This window comes from Rana temporaria, chromosome 1 (genome assembly GCF_905171775.1).
Source record: "Rana temporaria chromosome 1, aRanTem1.1, whole genome shotgun sequence".
Taxonomy (NCBI): Eukaryota; Metazoa; Chordata; class Amphibia; order Anura; family Ranidae; genus Rana; species Rana temporaria.
Genome location: NC_053489.1, coordinates 338,608,348 through 338,627,806, shown reverse-complemented (window position 1 = coordinate 338,627,806; position 19,459 = coordinate 338,608,348). Strand labels below are relative to the sequence as shown.

The following is a 19,459-nucleotide window of genomic DNA, read 5'->3' as shown; positions in this document are numbered from 1 at the left end:
CATACATTTTTTTATAAATCCAGGCTAAAATGTATTCTGCTATAGGTCTTTGGTAAAAAAAAATCCCAAGAAGTGTAATCAATGGTTTGTGTGAACTAGTATATGGTATATATACTACTGGAATTTAAGCAGCTATAGACGCTTTCTTAATAATGGCTGGTGATCAGCAACTCATAGTGTGACTGTGATAGTGTGGTGGGCAATCTTGAGCTAACAGGCACTGGTTGAGAGGAACACTAACTGACAACAGCGTTGCTAGTGACACTAATACAGTGATCAGATATAATACTGGCTGGGAATGGGCGAACATCAAGGGGCAATCAAGGGGTTAACTGTGTGCCTAACAAGTGTAAAGTGTGCTGCTTTTACTTACATATCTGGCTGTTTTTTATCCCTACTCTTCAGGGAGAAGAAACAGCCAGAGCGCTGTTCTGTGTGTTTGTAAACACAGAACTCTGTGCTGTGATTGGACACAGTCGATCAGCAAATTTAAGACAAAATTATTACCTGAAACCTGCTAACAAACTCGTGCCGTTTCCACTCACAGCACGGGTCAGCAGGCGCACCCGAAAATACAGACGCTGACAGCGACCTACATGTACATTGCCATATTATGAACATATACATTACAGCGTTGTAGTTCCACTACAGTTGTCTGAACTCAATATATACAATACATAGTATAAAATACTTTGCCTTTAAATCATCACAAGATATCAAACAGATTTTAGTCACAACTTTATTTGTGTTATACCTTTATTTGTGCTATACATATAATAATAATAAAAACAAACTTAAAATAACCTTTGGATGAAAACATTTCCATTTGGATTAATCACCATTTCAGAAGAATTTTAGACGGGTTTGACCATCGCACCTTCCAGGAACTCTCTCATACATCAGCTTTCTCCTTTTTTGTTGCGGTAGCTGAATAAATGTCAAACCTTTTTTCAGGAAAATAGAAAAGTGAAAGAGGTGGGGCATTTTAATCATAAATTTAATAGATTATGTAATAGAGAGACATATCAGGCCTTGTACAGACGAGCAGACATGTCTGATGAAAACGGTCCGCGGACTGTTTTCATCGGACATGTCTGCTGGGAGGTTTTGGTCTGATGTGTGTACACACCATCAGACCAAAATCCCAGCGGACAGAGAACGCGGTGACATAGACGACACCGACGTTTTCTGACACGGAAGGTCAATGCCTCCACGCATGTGTCGAATCAATTTGACGCATGCGCGGGATTTCGGGCCAGCGGACATGTCCGATGAGTTGTACTAACCATCGGACATGTCCGACGGACAGGCTTCCAGCGTGCTAAGAAACTTTTGTCCACTGGAAACCTGTCCGCTAGGCTGGAAAACTGTCCGGTAGGCCCTACACACGGTCGGACATGTCCGCGGACATGTTCGGTCGTGTGTACAAGGCCTTAGAGTTTTACCCTTGACTCTGTAACACCAAAGGGACTTAATGAGGAACTAAAAATAAACACCATAGTGTAATACTATGGGTTCAGGAACATATACATTATTAAAAAAATCCCCCACAATATAGTGAAATATTACTGTTATTATTATATATTCACATTAATAGTAGGAAGAGCGATCACCATTTCTATTGCTAGCCACTGTTTTTTTTTCATAGTTTACATTTTAAAGTTTCATATTTAAAGCTTTATGATGACATATAATCATATATACGCTTATGTATATATACAGTACTTTATTATATATGTATAATTTGGAGCCTAATTTTACAAATTCTAGTTTTTAGTAAGAGTTGGTATATCTTTGGGCAAGTCACCAATTCATTATTTGCTGGATAATGTAGTCTGCCAACTACTGCTCAGTACACTGTGGGGTAGATTTACTAAAACTGAAAAGTGCAAAATCTGGTGCAATTCTGCATTAGGGATGAGCCGAACACCCCCCTGTTCGGTTCGCACCAGAACCTTCGAACGGACCGAACGTTCGCGCGAACATTTAGAACCCCATTGACGTCAATGGGACTCGAACGTTCGAATTCAAAAGTGCTCATTTTAAAGCCTAATATACAAGTTATTGTCGGAAAACGGGTTTGAGAACCCGGGTCTTGCCCCAGGGAACATGTATAAATGGAAAAAAAAACGTTTTAAAAACGGTCGTTTTTTCTGGAGCAGTGATTTTAATGATGCTTAAAGTGAAAAAAAAAATATGAAAAATTCCTTTAAATATCGTACCTGCTGGTGTCTATAGTATGCCTGTGAGGTGGCACGTGTTTAGAACTGTCCCTGCACAAAATGAGATTACTATAAGAAAAAAGTAATTTAAAAAAAAATAGCATGGGTTTCCCCCCACTCCCCCCAGGTCATTACAAGCCACTTTGGCCCTATATACTTTGAACAACATTATACAGGCGGTGTAAACAAGACAGGCACTGTAGGTTAGTTGTTAAGTAGAATGTTTGTAATTTTGAACTGGTACTTTTTTAAAGTGTAGCTCCAGCTAAAACATGGAGAAAGGTTTTCACCCCTGTAAACATTTGTTTTGCTGTCTGTGTGCATCTGTTCAGAAGATTGCAATTCACTTTCTGTCCCAATGACAAATTATGTTTTGAAAATTTGTTTTTTTAAGTGAAACAAGGATTGGTGATAAAGCATCAGTGGACAGAAGACACCTCTTACAGAAGAGAATTTCCCTTCCTAGGGGTAGATTTCCTCTCACTTCCTGTTGTCTCCTTTCGTTTGCACACCGACTGCATTACAACGCAGAGCTACGCATATGCAGGGCGCTGCTGTGTCTAAGCGTTATTCCAAAAGTTCTTTGGTGTGGGTCTTTTTTGAGACGAGTGCATCAGATCGCACCGCTGCTATTTGCAACATATGTCTCAAGCGTATCTCGCGTGGCCAAAACATCACCCACTTGGGCACCACATGCTTGACCAGACATATGTTGACCTGACATGCAGTTTGTTGGCAAGCGTACCTCAAAGACCCACACCAAAGAACAAAGCGGACTTCCCCTTGCCCCTCATCAGCTGGGATCTCCAACCCCACTATACACTCAGTCCTCTCTGAAGCCTGCACTGATAGGACTGAAGGTGTAGAATTAGGTGTGTCACAGCCTAGTACATGCGGGCAATCTACTATCGGTACACCAATGGCAGATTGTACCAGGAAAACAAGGACGAGCGTGTCCAACGGCCATTGTTCCTGCCCAGGACAATTTTTAGCTTTGAGCTAAATTGAATGACAATTGCGCGGTCATGCACCACTGTACCCAAACTAAATTTTTATAATTTTCTTCCCACAAATAGAGATTTCTTTTGGTGGTATTTGAGCACCTCTGCAGTTTAAAATTGTTGTTCTATAAAAGGAAAAATACAGACAATAAAAAAAAAAAAAAAATGGTAGGCGGCACTAATGGGCACTGATAGGCGGCACTGATAGGTGGCACTGGATAGGCAGCACTGATGAGGAGCTATTGACAGGCATTACTGAGCGGCACTGATTGTCACTTTGATGGGGCACTGACAGGCATTACTGATGGGGCACTGATTGGCACTTTTTTGGGCACTGATCGGCACAGACATCCATTTATTATGTGGACAGTCTGTCTGGCTGATGGACACCTTTTGATGGGGGTTGAGCTGATTATCAATGTGCTGATTATCATCACAGACCCCCCAACTGACAGGGAGAGCCGTCGATCGGCTCTCTGTCAGCGTGAACCAAGGAGAGCCATTTACCGGCACTTTCTGGTTCACGCGATTATCAGCTGTGACCAATTACAGCTGATCACATGGTAAGAAGACTCTGTCAGAGGCTTCATACCATGATCGGAGTTGTGGTGTGTCAGACTGACACACAGCACCTCCGATCACCGCGTTGCGTACCCTCGCGGGCACGCGTCAGTTCTGTTATCCTGATCACATCATATGATGTCTGATCAGAATAACACAACCACTTTGCCGCCGTCATTCTGCTATATGGTGGGCGGCAAGTGGTTAAAGGAGTGGTCAATGAAGTATAGTCAAACAATTCATCATTCCTATTACCCAGTTCTTTTGATTGGGGGGGCTCAGTGACACCCTCTAGAACAGGGGTGTCAAACTCAAATTCATCGGGGGCCGCATCAGCAGTTTGGTTGCCCTTAAAGGGCCGGTTGTATCTGCGCTCACACCAGTGGCGTAACGTGGGTTGTCAGCGACCGGGGTAATTTGCTCCCCCCCCTGACTCGCAGACTTACCTATTTTCAGCTAGCTCCAGTCTGGTTACATGATCCCCTGTGTGAGCTAGCGGTGGCTGCAGGGGAGAGGAGAGCGTGCTCGTCAATGACTGGTAAAGCCTGGAGTGGTGACATCAAATATAGATTCCTATGTCCCATCTGTTGTTGGTGCTCATTCCTCTCCCCTGCATACACCACTGGCTCACACATGGAATAACATGACTGGACAGCCTGAAAATAAGTCTTTACATCTTTTCTACACAGGTTAGCCATCATGGGCATTAGGAGCGGGATTTTATAATATTTCAGTTAATGGGAGCTACGCGTCATATTCACACTATAATATTTGTTGCAGCACTGTGCAGCTGGGATCAATGCCTAGTATGGTTTTGTATTCAACCTTTTTGAAAATGCTCTCTCTCTATATATATATATATATATATATATATATATATATATATATTGAAATATCTATATATAAACCAAAATATATATAGAAAAAATTCAAAAAGGTTAAAAACAAAAACCCTAATGGGTATTGATCCCAAGTGCACGGTGCTGCAACAAGTATTAGTGTGGATGACGTGTAGTTTCCATTAACTGAAATATTATAAAATTACCCTACTGGGTAGTGAGTCCCAATCACTGGTGCTGCAAGAAACCTCAACCTCATTGTGCAAATAAAGCAAATAAATAAAGTACAGAAAATGTCATAAAACAATTCACCAAATACAATAATTTTAAGATAGCCCTACTGGGTAGTGAATCCAAATCACCAGTGCTGCAAGAACACACAATTGTGCAAATATATAAGTAAACAAACTAATTCCATATAACAATCAATAAAAAACATCCAAAAACATGGCTATGAATGAACATTTTATTAATAATTGTATAAAATTAGTTTGTTTATTTATATATTTGTACAATTGTGTTTTTTTGCAGCACTTGTGATTTGGATTAACTGAGACATTGGGATCAGAGAGACAGGGGAGCTGAGGGAAAGGGTGAGGAGGGGGAGGCTGAGAGATGACAAGAAAGACTGCTAGCCCTACCTTTCATGCAAGTGTGTCTCCTTTGATGCTACCAGCAGCTCCCTGGCAGCGTGCCCGTTCTCTGGGTCCCCAGTCAGCCTGTTACCCGGGCTGATTACCACCATAAGAGAGATCCCCCTGCTGACGGGGGCCGCTGCGCTGGCCACATGACAAGGCCTGGCGGGCCGGATTCGGCCTGTGGGCCTTGTGTTTGCCACCACAAAAAGCTGGTGCGACTGCAGCTCATTAGTCCTTTCTAAAGATTCTAAGAGGGTCTGGCTGGTTATAGACACATCCTCCTTTAATTCTGAGCCAGAAGCTGCTCTCAGAAGAAGATCGTCTAAGTAGCCCACGATGGCAATGCCTCGCTGTCTCAGCAAAGCTAGGATCGGTGGTAAAAAACTCTTGGTGCTGACGCCAGGCCAAAAGGGAGGGACACAAACTGATAGTGGTCCTCCCCGATCGCAAAACGCAGAAACCTCTGGTGACTTGCGCAGATTGGGACATGCAAGTATGCATCCTTGGACCCTGACTGATGAAAATACTGCTTCTGCGCAGGAAAGGAAGGACCCGGCTTACGGCGGGGTTCCTTCCCCTTGGAGGACTGAGGGAGGAGCAGGCCCGTCGGAACAAGACAGGCAAACCAAGCAACTGATTGGGGCCCCGAGCTGGCCTGGGGCCCCCAAGCAGGAGCCTGCACGCCCGTCCACTCTGGCTGCTGTTGCGAGGGCGGCATGTGTTGGTTCGTTCCACTTCCACCGCAGGGATGGGGGCTTTCCTCACTGAGGGGAGAGAGAGAAGGCAGAGGCAGTCTGAGACTGTGGACTGCCCCGCCCATCCAGGGACAGAGAGAATGTAGGGAGGCGGGGCAGACACTGCTGAGAGAAGTGAGAGAAGGTCGTGGGGGAGGAGCTTCAGAGACACATGGAGCCGAGAGAGACATGGAGCCATGCAGGGGAAACCAAGAGGACACTGACAGAAAGTAAGTGTCTCTGATTCTGGCACCCAGCTCTGCCAATGTACCCAGTCAGTCCCCACCACCGCTGATTACATCCCACCCACCCCCCCAGCACTGACACTCATTCCACCCCCCACCAGCACAGCCAATCATCCCTAACTCTTATGGAGGACACCTGCTGTGGGGGGGACTCTGATGGGGGACACCTGCTGTGGGGGGGGACTCTGATGGGGGACACCTGCTGTGGGGGGGGACACCTGCTGTGGGGGGGGACTCTGATGGGGGACACCTGCTGTGGGGGGGGATTTTGATGGGGGACACCTGCTGTGGGGGGGGGGGGCACTCTGATGGGCACACCTGCTTTGGGGCGGGCTCTGATGGGGACACCTGCTGTGGGGGGGACTCTGATGGGGACACCTGCTGTGGGGGGGGGGGGACTCTGATGGGGACACCTGCTGTGGAATTGGAGGGGGAGGGGGAGTAATAAGTATGTTGGATTTAGTTATTGTGTACTTTTGTATGTATATTAATTGATTTTATGGTACAGTGGTATTTTTTGCAAATGTTCAATTGTTGAACATTTTCAAATTTTATGCACATTATATGCAACAGCAGTATTTGCACTGTAAACATTTTTTATTTATATAACGTACGGGTGAACTTAAACTGTATCGCTATGCTGTGGTTCCTGTAGGCTTTGCATGCAGGGGGGGGGTTTCTGGGGTTTGGGGGCCTCCATGTCCATTTTGCTTGGGGCCCCCAAATTCCTTCAAACGGCCCTGGGGAGGAGCGTGCTCTTCCCTCGTGTGACATCCTTGATAATGTCGTCCAGTGAAGACCCAAAAAGCCTCCCACTTTTAAAGGGTAAATCCGCCAGGGCTTTCTTGAATGCCTGGTCCGCAGACCAGCATTTCAGCCAAAGAAGGCAGCGTAAAACCATCGCCAAAACAGAAGCCCTGGATATCAAGGGTGCTGCATCTAGTGAAGGATCACCGACATAGACAAGGCCCAGGACCAGCTGGTCCACCAGTCTAATAACTGGATGGGAGTTGGTGCTCCTCCGCAGTCTGGCGCAAAACTTTTGCCCATTCAGTAAGTATCTGAGACACCAGGGTAGTGGCCACAATAGGCCGCAAGGCATACCCCAGCATGGTAAACATGGAGCTGGTCAGTGCTTCGGATCTCCTATCAGTCTGATCCTTAAAAGCAGGGGTTCCCTCTATAGGGAGAGTGGTCACCTTATTTAACAGGGCAACCGGAGGGTCCAACCACCGGAGGAGAAGCCCACTTTTCTAAAAGCTTCTCCTCCAAAGGGGTACCGAACCGCCAGGCGGTGAGGGACTACAAAAGCCTTCTGCGGCTTTTCCCATTCCGCATCAATGAATTTATCAAAGAAGGGCACATAAGGAAAAACCTTCATAGAGCGGTCTGATTTGTGTGATCCAAAAAAAAAAAAACGAGCCCTCAGCGGATACCTCAGCTGCACTATCCAGCTTAAGGGAGTCCCTTACAGCATTGATAAGCTCCCTGACAAGTGCCTTATCATGCACCAACCCAGTTAAGGGGTCTTCCTCACAAGGAAGCCCCTGGTCCACATCTTCAGATAAAACAAAACCAGGTACCTGAGCCGCAGCCAGGTCCTGGTCTGAATCTGAGCATTCCCCAGGGGATAGCGGGGGAGGGGGCGCTTTTTACCCCCTTTACGACCGCACTCCGCTTCCACCCTGGCTACAAATGTTTCCAGGACTGCCGAAAAAGTGGCTATAGGGACCGTAGGTGCAGACGCACCAGCTCCCAGCTCTGTCATGTTTAGGGAAGAAGGACCAGATACTGACTCTATTAAGGAAGCTCCCAGGGCCCTGTTCAGACCTGAACAAAAAACCCACCCTCCTGCTGCGCTGACCGGGGGCTGGCCACCGAACGCTGCATATGGAGTCTGACGCGGCCACAGTAAAATGGCCGACCGCAATAGTATGCTGTACCATAGTGCGGCTACAACAAAATGGCCGACATTGGGATTTTCAATAGAAACTGAAAATGACTCCAAAAAATCGCGCCAGTGCCGCCAAAATGGCAGCAAAACGCAGCAATTTAAAAAGTGAAAGCCTAAAGAGGCTACACAGCTCCAAAACTCCTATAGAAAAAAAGACCCCCAGCATTAAAACAAACATAGACCAGACACACAGTCCCCTCAGTAAGGTGCCCCCCCCCCACCCCGACAGCAGTATGTAATACAGCAGAGAGAAAAGGGAGCAGGGAAGGGAGGATACCCAAACCCCAGGAATGCTCAGCCGTACCACCCAACCTAAGAGGGAGGGACTGTACTTACCCATCCGCGCGAGGACTCACTGACGCTTTCCAGACAGGCATACAACCGCATTGGAGGTAGCTGTCGGCCCAGTCCACTGTGAGTGAGACAACACTGCAGCCCAGTCATATGTGGACCTCGAAACAAAGCTCACCGGCCACCCCAGGAGTCATGTGGCATGTCGTGGCAGACCCAGCCTCTTTGCAAAGGTGTGCTCACGCTCGCTGGCTGGACTGAGAAGACTATATCTATAATATCCAGCCTGTCTCTCAGCCGACAGTTGATAGAAGTCAAAAAGACAAATAAAATAAAATCTTTTCCTCAGGGCGCTGTGCCCAAAGTGAGCCATACGTCCTTCTCCTTTGCTAGGCAGAACGAAACTGAGGCTGCATTCTGCAGGGAGGTGGGTTATGTCCGGAGGGATCGCCCCCTGGGCGGGGCTGTTCAACTCTGTTAAAATAACATGTATCTGAATATCTAACATGTTTCTGCCTAGTCCTCTCCTGTAAACAGGGAACATAACCCACTTATCAAGGCTTGAAGAGGCTGTGTCCATCCATGGACAATAAAATAAATATGCTTTTAGTATTGTTCCACAAGAAAGAGAGTCTCATGGATACATACAAACCCCAGCACTTTTATAAAAAAAAGTGCATTACGCACAGAGTGCAGGGTTCTGGGATGAGCTGTGTACAGAGTGCAGGGTTCTGGAATGAGCTGCGTAGAGAGTGGTTCAGGGATGAGCTAGGTTGGGGGGGGGGGGGGGGGTAGTGGATGCACTACAATGAACCACTTAAATATACTGCAGTAAAACTGCACACATGCACTACACTGCACTGAACTAAAATCACACTACACTGACACTCTACACTCACAGTCGAATTACAATAGCACACTAACTCCCTAGTAGCAATAAACAGAGCCCTGTTCTAGCTATCTCTACTCCAATATCAAATTGCAAATGCCTACTCTGGGAAGGAACCTTTCATAGTGTGGGGTGGGTCTATGAGCAATGAGCCATAATTAGCCTAAGTCATCGTGACCCTGATTGGGCAAACCCTTCAGTAAAGCCAATCAGGGCTTATAATGCACTGTGCAGCGCACAGTGCATTGTGGGGTATTCGGCTGGCTGAACACATGGTTGAAGACAATTCGGGAGTTCACTGAATGGGTGTACAGCCAATGTTCAGTCCGAACTTAGGCTTGGCCCGAACTGTTCTCCCAACACTACTAGTACAGTAAATATCTGGCAGGAAGGCAGGTCAGGAAAGGTCCAAAATAATTGCATTTACTAAATGAAACATGAGAACTATTGTTTATTTTTAGGTGCCTCAAAGTGTAATTTCTAATTTGTTAATTATACTTTTTAAGCAAGGATATGCAGAAATAAAAATGTGGTTGCCTAAAGATGAGCAAAAACATTGCCATTTTTTTTAGAAGCGTAGGGAATTTTGATTTAATAAAAGTATCGTACCTGTTTCTTTTGTTACACCGCTGTGTATTAGAAATCTTCTCTCCCCAGCAATTTCCATCTGGGAAAATTGTAGACCATGTAGGTGTTCAATACTGAGGACTGAGGATTCTTGACTGGAAATGTTCCCTGATCCACACTTTGAAGAGACCCATGGCTTTTCTGCAGACATTTCTTTGCTGACAAAAACTTTATTCTCTAGCTCATTTCTGCCATACACTGGGTTTGTGGAATCTTGGAGGCCTGATGCATTTGCAAAGAAATGTTCAGTATCGATTGAAAAGCTTGGAATGCCTTCAGTGACATAATAGTTATGCTGTGGAAGAATACTCTCAAGAATACTATCTTCTTCACCAGAAAGTATATCTAGAGAACTTTCATGTGTGTCTGTAGTCTGATGGAAATATTGTTCAGAAACATTTTCTGCAAGTGTTGTCCTGTTTTGGTTTCTTGAAAAGCCCAGAGAGGTTGCTTCTGAATAATACTTGCGGCTAAATCTCATTGACTGTTCAGGTGCATTATGACAACTCTGTAAAATAGGAACATTTATTGATAGCGGTGTTTGTTCTACATCTTGGTTGTTCCTGATACCAGTGGTCTGACAATATTGCTGAGCATCTTTCTCAACTACTTCACTTTGGTGGCTCAATTTGGTTGCATTATTAGAAGCTATTATTTTAAATGTTTTTAACAATCCATTATTACCAAGTTGTGATTTGTTGCTGGCAAATGCATTGCAGGAATTATGATTATCTATATCTAAAGAAGAGCATTGGATACTGCCAGGGCTACAGTCTTCTATAGCAGCTGATGCTGAGATTTGAAAAGGTCTTTGACATGTGGCTGATGTGCTCAACTTGTTCAAAGCTGTAATATCACTGAAATGCTAAGAGGACAAAATTAGAAGCATTTAAAGTAAATAATATTTTTTTTCTTTTATCAGTTTATTAACCCCATCAGCTTTCACACCTTATATACCAAAACTATGTTTACATTTCTGCTATAGACCTAATGATTCAGTAACATTGTCATTTTGCTACAAACAAGGCTTTAATTTGTATGGAAGAGCCCTGGGGCCATCATAAAAAAATATTTTTACAGAATATTGAGATTAAATGTCAGAATTCTGAGATTCAAAGCCAGAATTCTGAGATTCAAAGTCAGAATTCAGAGATTTTAAATCAGAATTTGGAGATTCAAAGTCAGAATTCTAATGCCGCGTACAGACGGTCGTTTTTTGTGATGAAAAAAAACGTCGTTTTTGAAAACGTCATTTAAAATGACCGTGTGTGGGGAAAACGTTGCTTGAATTTTTTGTGTCGTTTTTTGTGTCAATTAAAATGATAGTGTGTGGGCAAAACGACGTTTTTAAACCCGCGCATGCTCAGAAGCAAGTTATGAAGCTAGCTTCAATGGAAAAGAGTGGAAACGTAACCGCGCTTTGCTAGAGCATTTTGAAAAAACGATGGTGTGTAGGCAATGTCGTTTTTGAAAATTAAGTTTCAAAAATGTCGTTTTATTTCATGATTTAAAACGTCATTTTTTTTCATCACAAAAAACGACCGTCTGTACGCGGCATAAGGCCGCGTACACATGGTCGATCCATCCGATGAGAATGGTCCAAAGGACGGTTTTCATCGGTTAACCGATGAAGCAGACTGATGCACACCTCCATCAGTTCAAAAACCGATCGAGTCCAACGTGGTGACGTAAAACACGACGTGCAGAGAAAAATTAAGTTTAATGCTTCTAAGCATGCGTCGACTTGTTTCTGAGCATGCGCGGGTTTGGAACCGATGCTTTTGCGTACTAACCATCGGTTTTGACCTATCGGTTAGGCGTCCATCGGTTGAATTTTAAAGCAAGTTCTAAATTTTTGGACCGAAGGATAACTGACCGATGGGGCCCACACACGGTCGGTTTGGACCGATGAAACTGAACTTCAGTCCGTTTTCATCAGTTTTGTCCGATCGTGTGTACTGGGCCTAAGAGCCCTGAGCCCATCATAAAAAATATTTTTACAGAATTATGAGATGAAATGTCAGAACTCTGAGTTTCAAAGTCCAACAATTTTGAAAGGTCAGAATTGCAACAACGGTTGCTGGGAAAAGGTACATGTTCGCATTAAACCATGGCGGCACCTACTGTGTGTGTGTGTGTATAAAGGGTTGCTCAGTTAATCTGCCCCAGTAATGATTGCTCCCAGACTGCTGGTGCCTACATTTTTGTCTCGCTAGCTGCAAAATCTACATGCAGGATGAGGCTAAGAAAGTAATTGTCAAATATACTTTGTCATACCTTTAAAACTTTAGATGGCACTTCTGGAAATAGTTCCTTTAGCTGGTCATTGGTTGCCAACAGTAACCATTGTAGTGAGGATCCTCTGCTTAGCATACTCTGAGCCACCAAGGGATTAATGCTTGGAAATGAAAGTAAAACTCTTTCTTCCTGGAAAAGAAATTCATATTACTGCAATATATAATGATTCTATTTATAAAAGCAGCATTAGGGACACTACAAAAAAATAAAATGTCTTCTAAAGACCAATCTATAAAACACATAGAAAGTAAAATAAAAATAAATTAAAATGTATTGGCATAGTTCAAAGGCAACAGTGTCAGTTTATATTCTGTGTAGTATATTCAGATTCATTTTTCATATTAACAATATTTTTACAAGACACCACTGGAAAATAGGCCTTACTGACATGTAACTTCAACAATGTCAAGATCACCTTTTTGCTTCAAAATTTGTTTATAACTTTCTCATAAAGTTTGACTGAGACTTCAACCATTCTGTTATTAAGAGCCACATAAACTGCACGCCCAAAAGACAAGGTTGTTATTATAGTGTAAAAAAATATGTGAATACAGCGCTATCCGTGAGCATGAAACAGCCGCTAGCACAACCTATGACAAAACGCCTAGACAAAATAGTAATATATAAAGTGCAGCGCTAAAAATGAACAGGTCCTAAACTAGGACAATGAAGGAAAACGTATAAAACTTGTTTAGGGTCCTAAACACATAAAAAAAAATATATAAATGAGTAATAATATTCGCTCTATAAGTAAATATACATATGAATTGAATGCAAAAAATGTATGAAAATTATGATGATTAAACTTTGCTCAAGTCCATTTGTGATGACTTTAATCTTTAATAGCATAAGTGAAGAGATAATCCAAACGGGTAAGAGTTGATCTTCAGTTAACACAAACGTGATGATAGAAGAAAAGCCGCCACCGTTGATAGGAATGAGGCTTACCGGATTAAATGGACTCAGCAAGGCATACGCCAAATAAGTCTAAAAAGGCTGTATGGTGACACTATACCAAAAACACGAAGACATCAGCACTGGAAATTTGAGAGGATAAAACAAGCGCTTGTATATAATGAGTAGATTCAATGCAGTAGTAGTGGAAGATATGACCCTATGCGTGTTTAATCTAAAAATACATCGTCTGGGGTCAAAGCCTCATTCCTATCAGTGGTGGCAGCTTTTCTTCTATCATCACGTTTGTGTTAACGGAAGATCAACTTTCACCCGTTTGGATGATCACTTTACTTATGCTATTACATTCATCACAAAATGGACTTGAGCAAAGTTTAATCATCATAATTTCCATAAATTTTTTGCATTCAATTCATATGTATATTTACTTATAGAGTGAATATCATTACTAAATTATATAATTTTTTATGTGTTTAAGACCATAAACAAGTTTTATACTTTTTCCTTCATTGTCCTTGTTTAGGACCTGTTAATTTTTAGCGCTGCACTTTTTGTATTACTAAGGTTGTTATTATATAATTGTATAATTTAGAAAAGACGACAAGGAAACTTTTGGAAAATCACAATAAACACATGTAATGCCCGATACACAAGATCAGAAAATGGTATGAAAAATATTGCCTTCGAAGCGATCGTACGATAAATAATAGTAAATACAGCCTTATTTTTTTTTTAAATGCAATAATGCTATTCAACAATCTAGACAATCAATGTATGGAAGAAGAAAGTATTTAAACCTCTAGGATAACAATATCTTGAAAACAGGGTGACTGGAGTCATATACCACAAAAATATGTTGACTGTTTTAATAAGCTCAGGGGTAAGGTTGACTAATTTCCCTTTATAAATCCCGACCATGACACCATCTGCCTGGAGTTTGCATGTTCTCCCTGTGCCTATGTGGGTTTCCTCTGGGTACTCCTGGTTTCCTCCCACACTCTAAAAAGACATGCTGGTAGGTTAATAAGATCCTGTCTAAATTGGCCCTAGTATATGTATGAATGTGTGTGTGTCAGGGACCTTAGGTTGTAAGCTCCTTGAGGGTAGGGACTGATGTGAATTTACAATGTATATGTAAAGCACTGCGTAAATTGACTGCGCTATATAAGTACCTGAAATAAATAAACTTCTTGGCTGTGTTCACATACTTTAGCTGAATCAGTCCTCTTCTACGGACTGTCACCTTGTGAATTGCTACAAAAGTTTCTTACAAAAGGTTACAAAGAAATTATTGAAGGAGGGGAGAATGAAGGAAACTTTTTCTTGTCTGCAGAAATCTGAAGGCATAATTCTCCTATCAGGCAAAATTAATTGCCTGAAGCTCAAATATTGATTCTTAATTATATATTATACCGTTTCTTGAGATGGAGACTCTAATGGCCTTAGCTAATCAAATGGAAGATTGATGCAACAAAACCTGGTTCTACACGTGCTCCCTCGGTTACTGAGCCATCATGGACTCTCAGGCATAAGCCATATTGTATCCTTGTCAGGCCCCTCTGGGGGGTTTTCCAATTTTTCATTTCTATCACGCCCCCTCTGGATACCTGTCCCTTGCCTCCACCCTCCTTAGCCACTCCCCAATCTTGGCCCTTGCTCTCCTCTCCACCCCCTCCTTTTTTTTTCTTTTTTCATTTGTTTTAGTTTTTTTGTCTCTTTTACCCACATGTTCATGCATTTGGGGATGGTCTCCTGGGGCCAGTTTGACATAAAAACGTCCACTCAATAAACCTTCCCTTACTTCTATTGCTTTGATTGCCTCCTAGATCTGTTACTGTACATAGAGTGCCTTGGAAAAGTATTTATACCTCTTGACATTTTCCATATTTTGTCATGTTACACCCAAAAATGTAAATGTATTTTATGTGATCGACCAACACAAAGTGGCACATAATTGTGAGGTGGAAAATGATAAATGGTTTTCATTTTTATTTACAAATAAATATCTGAAAAGTCTGAAGTGCATTTGTATTCAGCCCCCTTTACTCTGATACCCCTAACTAAAATCGAGTGGAACCAATTTCCTTCAGAAGTCACCTAATTAGTAAATGGAGTCCACCTGGGTGTAATTTAATTTCAGTATAAATACAACTGTTCTGTGAAGCCCTCAGAGGTTTCTTAGAGAACCTTAGTGAAAAAACAGCATCATGAAGGCCAAGGAACACACTAGACAGGTCAGGGATAAAGTTGTGGAGAAGTTTAAAGCAGGTTTAGGTTATAAAATAATATCCCAATCATTGAACATCTCACGGAGCAATATTTAATCCATCATGCAAAATGGAAAGAGTATGGCACAATTGCAAATCTAAGACATGGTCGTCCACCTAAACTGACAGGCCAGGCAAGGAGAGCATTAATCAGAGAAGCAGCCAAGAGGCCCATAGTAACTTTGCAGGAGCTGCAGAGATCCACAGCTCAGGTGGGAGAATCTGTCCACAGGACAACTATTAGTCGTGTACTCCACAAATCTGGCCTTTATGGAAGAGTGGCAAGAAGACAGCCATTGTTTAAAGAAAGCCATGAGAAGTCCTGTTAGCAGTTTGGGAGAAGCCATGTGGGGGAAGTTGAAAACATGTGGAAGAAGGTGTTCTGTTCGGATGAGACGAAAATTTAACTTTTTGGCGTACACATGACTGTTTTTCGGTTTGTAAAAAAATTACGTTTTTTTTTAATGTCATTAAAAACTATCGTGTGTGGGCTCCAGAGCATTTTTCACGACGTAAAAAATGGGCATTAAAAATTTAGAACATGCTCTAATTTTTCACGTCGTTTTTAACGTCATAAAAAATGGTTGTGTGTGGGCTTTAATGACGTGAAAAAAACGTGTATGCTCAGAAGCAAGTTATGAGACGGGAGGGTTCGTTCTGGTAAAACTAGCGTTCGTAAGAGATGGCGCATTCATCACGCTGTAACAAACTGAAAAGCGTGAATCGTCTTTTACTAATACAAAATCAGCAAAAGCAGCCCCAAGGGTGGCGCCATCCGAATGGAACTTCCCCTTATAGTGCCGTCGTACGTGTTGTACGTCACCACGCTTTGCTAGAGCATTTTTTTCACAAGCGTGTGTAGGCAAGGCCGGTTTAACAATAATCGGGTTGAAAAAAACTTCGGGCCAGATCCACAAAGCAGATGCGCCGACTTAACTCGAGATACGCGGCGTAATTGAAATTTACACGGCGCGTATATTTGCGCCTGATCCTCAAAACGAGATACGCCTTAAAATCCGGTTTTTCCGTCCTACCTAAAATAATTACACTGGCGCTTTTCTGTGCGCAAATTACGCTAGAAACGCCGCTGTTTTGATAGGCAAAGATGCAAATGAGGGAGATAGGGCGATCCACAAAATTAAGTGTGTGCGCCGTAGATTACGCCCTGTGCGCTTCTGTTAGTTTCAATGTGTAAATTTACACATTATAAAAGGTGCCCTAATTTTACACATGCCGTGTAAAGGTCAGCTACAGCAACACCATTAAGGAAGAGCTGAGCACCCACACTTGCTGGACTACAATCTGTATGCCAACATGCCAGGGGCATCCATGCGCATAGCTAGACTAGTGACTTCAGTGACCGAGGGTACCCCCTCTTCTGAGGGAACAGCAGTCAGGAGACGCCTCGCAGAATGCATCTTTGCAGTAAACACACACATTAATTATGTCACAATGAGAATGCATGCATGCACACCCACTGTGGTCCATAGCACAGACATATCACATGCACATCTAATTGGATTAGATCCAAGTACCCCCTTGTCAGACAGTTTGTGAGGGCAGCCGTATTGGCCTGGCCAGCCCGGGTATTGTCCTGGACAGCCCGGGTGTTGTCCTGGACAGCCCGGGTGTTGTCCTGCACAGCCTGGGTCAGGGCAGTCACCTCCTGGGCCACGCCTGTTGTGGCAGTCTGCAGCTCACACAAACATGTGATGACCGCCAATGAGTTGGTGGCCACATCACCGAGTGACTCCTTCATTACACCCAGGCTGTGCTCCATCTGGGTCAGAGTGACTTTTATCTGACCCAGAGTGCGGGTCTGCCGGGCATTGTCCTTCTGCAGACTGGCCGGCAGACGCTCGGCCACCCCCCTGGTCTCCTGGGTCGCCATCCTGCCTGCCACTGAGGCTTGTGGCCTGGGAGGAGGGGGGAGAGTGACCCTTGTGGGTTGCGGCCTGTTGGGGGAGGAGTGGGAGGGGCTACCCCTGATGGTGGCCTGACTGCTGCCAGCCTCTGGGGTAGGCTCAGGGGTAGCCTCAAGTGTAGCCTCAAGGGTATCCTCAAAGCTCATCATATCAGAGGCCAAAAGGACTTCCCGGCCAATTTGAATATCTTCTTCCTCCACCCCCTCATCCTCCTCCCCCTCATCCTCCTCCCCCTCATCCTCCTCTCCCTCAACCTCCTCATGAGGGGAGGTTTGGCCACTCCCCTCCCCTGGGGACTCCTCAGCAGCCTCTTGTCCTTGGGGTGGTGCAGCAGCCTGGCCTGATGGGCCAGCAACCTCCTGGCCTGATGGGCCTGCAATCTCCTGGTCATCTGTGGAGGACACAAAACAATCACAGGTTTGAGGATCCACACACTTGGCACATCTTCCCTTCCCCCACCCACACATGCTAATCACCAGATAGAAAAAACAAAAAGGTACCTGGCCCCACAGGAACACCTGTCTGATATCCACGCAGGCCCACCACCTGCTCTGGCTGGAAACACCGGGCCCCTGCCCATTCCTCCTCACTCAGACGGATGGGGCAGGGTCCCCCTCCTCCAGTGCCCATGGTATGGGCAGTGATCTTAGCCACCTTGTTCCGGACCACGCTCTTTAGATCGTTTATCTTTTTTTGGATGCCAGCGGGGGTCCTCGTCTCCCCCCCCGCCGCATTGATCTGATCCGTTATCTTTTTTAGAATCGCCTTCCTTTGGGCCGGGGAGGCGTTCCGGCTCTCAGGCCCATGTAAATAGCGCCCATATAGGACGATGGACCTAGCAAGGATTAGCTTCTCAACCTGATTAAAATTGAGCTTCCTGCGCTTGGGTGCCATCACAGACACCACTCAGCAACAAGAAGAAACTCACAGGACAAACAAACAAAAATACACACACAACAAACAAAAACACTCACAGAAGAAACACACAAAAAGCAAAACACACAAGCAGACAGCTACTACAAATTCAAAAACAAACACGCAAAAAACAAACACAAAATACAATCAGAAAAAAAAAAATACACTCAGAAAAAAACAAACAGAAAATACACTTAGCAGAAACAAACACCAACTACAATCTAATACTCCTCCAAAACTTCTCTATCACACACAACTCACCAACAAACACCGACAAACATTCAGAGCAGAAGCAACTTGCTCTAGGAAGGGTAACACAGGGAAATACTTTTGCAAGGGAAGTGTGTTTGACTGGGGCTATTTATACACAGGGCGATCCTCAAACTAAGTACGCTTGGCCTTTTACCTATCTTACTGATTGCGCCAAGCAAAGTTCTGCACATGCCCAGTGAGAAGCAGATTCGTGCGCGCATGCGCAGTACGGCCGGCCCTTCATTTGCATGGGGTCACGGCTCATTACAATGAAGCACGCCCACTTCCTTCCCACTTGCAATAACCCCGCCTTACGCCTTGGAATTTAAGTTACGCAAGCGCAATTTTGTGCGCAAATGCGCTGTGGATACGGCAATTACGACACCAACTTAGGGCGCCGTAACTTAAATGACATAAGTTTTGAGTAACTTAATTTGCGGCGCTGGCTGTGGATCTGGCCCTTCGTTTTTTTCTAGACCGTTAAAAATGAAAATTTTTGACATCCCGAAAAACGGTTGTGTGTACGCGGCATAACACTGTACATCACCCTGAGCACACCATCCCTACTGTGACACATAGTGGTGGCAGCACTTGTTATGGGAATGCTTTTATTCAGAGGGAAGAGGGAAGCTGGTCAGGGTTGATGGGAAGATGGATGGAGCCAAATACAGAGCAATCTTAAAAGAAAAAAAAATTAACACCGCGCTAGGAAGTGAGAATACTAGCCTGGGGGAGTTTCTTTTGTTGGGGGGTTAAGGAAGGGGGGTGGGTTTGCTTAAGGAAAAGGGGGGAGTTTCTTGTAGAGAAGTTTACAGGGGGTGGTTAATGGCAGGGATTTGCTTCTGGCAGGGGAGTTTGATTGGATGAAGGGATATTTTCTTCATAA

General features: G+C 44.0%; 1 protein-coding gene across 2 annotated transcripts in view; it reads right to left on the bottom strand.

The window, feature by feature from the left end:
* Window positions 1-751: 751 nt before the first annotated feature.
* Window positions 752-19,459, bottom strand: part of LOC120946710 (protein shortage in chiasmata 1 ortholog-like) — a 73,547-nt gene continuing 54,839 nt past the window's right edge. For both annotated transcript variants that reach the window (XM_040361348.1, XM_040361356.1), the window contains 3 exons: window positions 12,279-12,428; window positions 9,984-10,866; window positions 752-944 (listed from right to left, as the gene is read on the bottom strand). In XM_040361348.1, coding sequence (XP_040217282.1) covers window positions 844-944; window positions 9,984-10,866; window positions 12,279-12,428 — 1,134 coding nt within the window. In that variant the 3' untranslated portion in view covers window positions 752-843. The remainder of the gene's footprint in view (window positions 945-9,983; window positions 10,867-12,278; window positions 12,429-19,459) is intronic.